The sequence below is a fragment of the Austrofundulus limnaeus genome, unplaced genomic scaffold (assembly GCF_001266775.1).
Source record: "Austrofundulus limnaeus strain Quisiro unplaced genomic scaffold, Austrofundulus_limnaeus-1.0 Scaffold36, whole genome shotgun sequence".
In the NCBI taxonomy this organism is placed as follows: domain Eukaryota; kingdom Metazoa; phylum Chordata; class Actinopteri; order Cyprinodontiformes; family Rivulidae; genus Austrofundulus; species Austrofundulus limnaeus.
The window spans coordinates 1461597-1465988 of NW_013952438.1; the positions used below are offsets into that span (position 1 = coordinate 1461597).

The 4392-nt window shown below is 45.7% G+C and overlaps 1 protein-coding gene across 1 annotated transcript in view; it reads left to right on the plus strand.

The window, feature by feature from the left end:
- notch1a (notch receptor 1a) overlaps window positions 1-4392 on the plus strand; it is a gene marked incomplete in the record, with an annotated part of 35087 nt that overhangs the window by 22746 nt on the left and 7949 nt on the right. Inside the window, 12 exon segments of the mRNA XM_014006538.1 lie at window positions 129-282; window positions 364-548; window positions 651-783; window positions 883-1140; window positions 1240-1352; window positions 1435-2006; window positions 2096-2536; window positions 2623-2768; window positions 2894-3107; window positions 3228-3309; window positions 3426-3588; window positions 3714-4012. Coding sequence (XP_013861992.1) covers window positions 129-282; window positions 364-548; window positions 651-783; window positions 883-1140; window positions 1240-1352; window positions 1435-2006; window positions 2096-2536; window positions 2623-2768; window positions 2894-3107; window positions 3228-3309; window positions 3426-3588; window positions 3714-4012 — 2760 coding nt within the window.

Sequence of the window (4392 nt, forward strand, 5' to 3'; positions counted from 1 at the left end):
GATATAAGAAACAATTTTCATGTTTAAGTAAAAAAAAAATTGGGGGGCCGGCGGGTACTGGCGGGCCACACGGGACTCCTTGTGTTTGACACATGTGGTTTATTGGGTTTGTTCTGGTTCCTTTACAGAATCTGGTGCACTGGTGTGACTCCTCTCCATGTAAAAACGGAGGCTCATGCTGGCAGCAGGGAGCCTCTTACACCTGCCAGTGTCAGACTGGGTGGACTGGTCTGTACTGCGACATCCCTAGTGTGTCTTGTGAGGTCGCAGCCAAACAACAAGGTAAATTGGCGTTTATGTTTGACGTGACTGAATCATGATCTGGCACATTCTGTAAGCCTTTTCTTTTGCGTTTGATTGCAGGCGTTGAGGTGTCTCAGTTGTGCAGGAATTCCGGACAGTGTCTAGATGCAGGAAACACACATTACTGTCGCTGCCAAGTCGGCTACACGGGGAGTTACTGCCAGGATCAGGTGGATGAGTGTTCACCCAATCCTTGCCAGAACGGAGCCATCTGCACAGATTACTTAGGAGGTTACAGTTGTGAGGTAAAGAGCATAAAATAAAAATCTAACTATAACTATATCAATATTAAGTTTGCAAATATTGAAAACAAACTAACTGAACAGTCATTTTTTTTTCTGTATCAGTGCGTCCCTGGTTACCACGGTGTGAACTGCTCAAAAGAAATCAATGAATGTCAGTCTCAACCCTGCCAGAATGGAGGCACATGCATCGACCTCATCAACACTTACAAATGCTCCTGCCCCAGGGGAACACAAGGTATGCATCTACGTATCAAATATAATGGAGAAACAGATAAGCGGTGACCAGAACAGACGAGTTATATATGGTCTAACTTGATGTGTCTGTCCCTTATAGGTGTCCACTGTGAGATTAATTTAGATGACTGCAACCCACTTATTGATCCATTCACAAAAGAACCCAAGTGTTTCAACAACGGCAAGTGTGTGGACCGCATCGGAGGCTACCAGTGTGTGTGTCCGCCAGGTTACGTCGGTGAACGCTGCGAGGGGGATGTCAACGAGTGCCTGTCAGATCCCTGTGACCCTAGAGGGTCGTACAACTGCATCCAGCTCACAAATAGCTATCGCTGCGAATGCCGAACCGGATATACAGGTAATGCTGTGTGTCTTGCAGCACATACAGTAAATAAAATTCAGAAGTATAGTTGTCTAAAAGAACACCTGACTCATGCCATATGCTTCTGCTTTACAGGTCAGCGTTGTGACAAGGTGTTTGATGGCTGCAAGGGAAGACCCTGCAGGAACGGAGGGACTTGTGCTGTTGCCAGTAACACGCCCCATGGTTTCATCTGCAAATGTCCTCCTGTGAGTGCAGCTAAACATTATACACCCCTAAACTGTACATTTAGTGTTAATAATGAGTAATACTGTTCTTTGTTTCCTTTAGGGCTTCACCGGCTCCTCTTGCGAGTATGATTCTCGCTCCTGTGGCAGTCTGAATTGCAGGAATGGCGGTACGTGTGTGTCAGGGCACCTGGGCCCGCGCTGTATGTGCCCCTCCACCTTCACAGGTCCCGAGTGTCTGACTCCCACCGACAGCCTCTGCATCTCCAACCCCTGCTACAACGGAGGCACTTGCCAGAACACCCCCGACGCTCCCTTTTTCCAGTGCAGCTGCCCGAGTAACTTCAACGGCCTTCTTTGTCACATACTGGACTACTCCTTTGTCGGGGGATTTGGCCGAGACATCACCCCACCTCCGGAAGTGGAGGTGAGCTGTGAGATCCCGCAGTGTGACGAGTGGGCGGGCAACCACATCTGCGATTCTCTGTGCAACAACCACGCCTGCGGCTGGGACGGAGGAGACTGCTCGCTGAATTTTGATGATCCGTGGCAAAACTGCTCTGCTGCTCTGCAGTGCTGGCGTTACTTCAACAATGGGAAGTGTGATGGTCAATGTAACAGCCCAGGGTGTCTTTATGATGGCTTTGATTGCCAAGGACAGGAAGGACAGTGCAAGTAAGTCACAAAATTTGTTTTGGGGGGTTAGCTAAATAACATTATTTTAGTAAATACTAACACAATTATTTTGTTTTCTTTTTTTATAGCCCTTTGTATGATCAGTACTGTAAAGACCACTATGCCGATGATCACTGCGACCAGGGCTGCAACAATGCGGAATGTGAATGGGATGGCCTTGACTGTGCCAACAATATGCCAGAGAAGCTGGCAGATGGACACTTAGTCCTGGTTGTCCATATTACGCCAGAGCACCTAAAAAACCGGTCCTCAGCCTTCCTCAGAGAGCTGAGCAGCGTCCTCCACACCAACGTCGTGTTCCGCCGGGATGCCAAAGGGGAGCCCATGATCTTTCCTTACTATGGCAATGAACAAGACCTGGTCAAACACAATATGCTGAAGCGCTCTGCCGATGGCTGGCCTGAGTGGACCGCAATGCCAGCCAATGTTTTGGGTACGGTGAAGGAAAGTGTGTCTTCCATGGTTAGTCCAAGGAAACGCAGAGAGCTGGATCCCTTACAAGCCAAAGGGTAGGTAGATGTTATATCAATAAGTCTTTAAATAATGAGACAGAGTTGTGCACATTGCTAATTTTTCTACCCATTTCTGCTCATAGGTCTATTGTATATCTGGAGATTGACAACCGCCAGTGTTACCAGCAGTCCACTGAATGTTTCCAGAGCGCAACAGATGTGGCTGCATTTCTTGGCGCACTGGCCACCAGTGGGAATCTCAATGTCCCCTATATTGAGGCTGTTACAAGTATGTCTGTCTCTATTCATTTTCAGTGCAAAGTTTTATTTAATTTGCAGACATCCAAAAGTGACCTCTGTATTGAAATCTTGTTGTACCTGGTATTTTATTATTATTTTTTACTAAATCTTCAGGCGTGAGACCTACTCCCAAGAATACAGAGCTCTACCCCATGTATGTAGTCTTCTTGGGTCTGGCTGCTTTGGGTTTCCTCTGCCTGGGTGTTCTAGTTTCTCGTAAGCGGCGGCGAGAACATGGCCAGCTCTGGTTTCCTGAGGGATTCAAAGCATCAGAGCCTAGCAAAAAGAAACGCAGAGAGCCACTGGGAGAGGATTCTGTTGGACTCAAGTGAGTAGACTCTAAAGGGAAATGTTAAGTTGCTTTGACACGTTCAGATTTTAAACACTGAACGCCACATTTATGTTAATCACTTTAGGTCTAATCTGCCTTTTATCATTTATTCAACAGACCAATGAAAAACGACATCAATCTTATGGATGACAATCAAAATGAATGGGGTGATGATGATCCAGACTGTAAGCACTTCAGGGTAAGAAAAAATATGTTTTTTTTTGCTTTTTTTTCGTAGTAAATCAGCAATTAAACTATTTTGATAACAGATGCCACACTTACTGACCCTGTAGCCACTTGTTGCTGTTTTTCCAGTTTGAGGAGCAGGCCATGTTGGCTTTGAGAGATCAAGCTGACCAGAGGAAATGGACCCAGCAGCATCTGGATGCAGCTGACCTCAGGATGGCATCTATTGCTCCTACACCTCCTCAAGGAGAGATAGAGAATGACTGCATGGATGTCAATGTCAGAGGACCAGGTGTGTTCACAGACATGACATCAATGCCCCATTTTTATTTATTTATTTATTTTTTTAGTGTAAGCGTTTTGAGCAGGGACTCACAGTCTATGGTGGGCAATTTTTCTATTTGTCTTGTTTCTCAGATGGCTTCACTCCACTGATGATCGCCTCCTGCAGTGGTGGAGGACTAGAGACTGGTAACAGTGAAGAGGAAGAAGATCCATCAGCAGAAATCATCTCGGACTTCATTTACCAAGGCGCCAACCTCCATAACCAGACTGACCGCACGGGTGAGACTGCGCTCCACCTGGCCGCCCGTTACGCTCGCTCTGATGCTGCCAAACGCCTCCTGGAATCCAGTGCCGATGCCAACGTTCAGGACAACATGGGTCGCACGCCGCTTCACGCCGCTGTGGCTGCGGACGCGCAGGGAGTGTTTCAGGTAGCTGCATGCTGACTCGTGTCACTTTTGCATTTGACCAGCAGGCGTGACAGCTCAATATCATTTTATTTTATTTTATTTTTGTAAGAACCCTTCTCCATGAGATTAATACCAGCTTAATCTCATAAAAGTCGTGTTCCACAAGACCTTGCAAGAAATTTAATCAGATATAATGAAACACCCCTCTGGTCATGAATGTGAAAAGAACTTGTGACCTGAACAGATTTCTCAAAAATAAAGTAATTTATTTTTAGATATATGAACAGGATAAACATACAAATATTAATGAAAATATTATATGAACAAAACACAAGTTATAATAACGCACAAAAATTTCACTCAGAGTTGACATAAACAGTAAGTTTCATGTGTTGCAACCT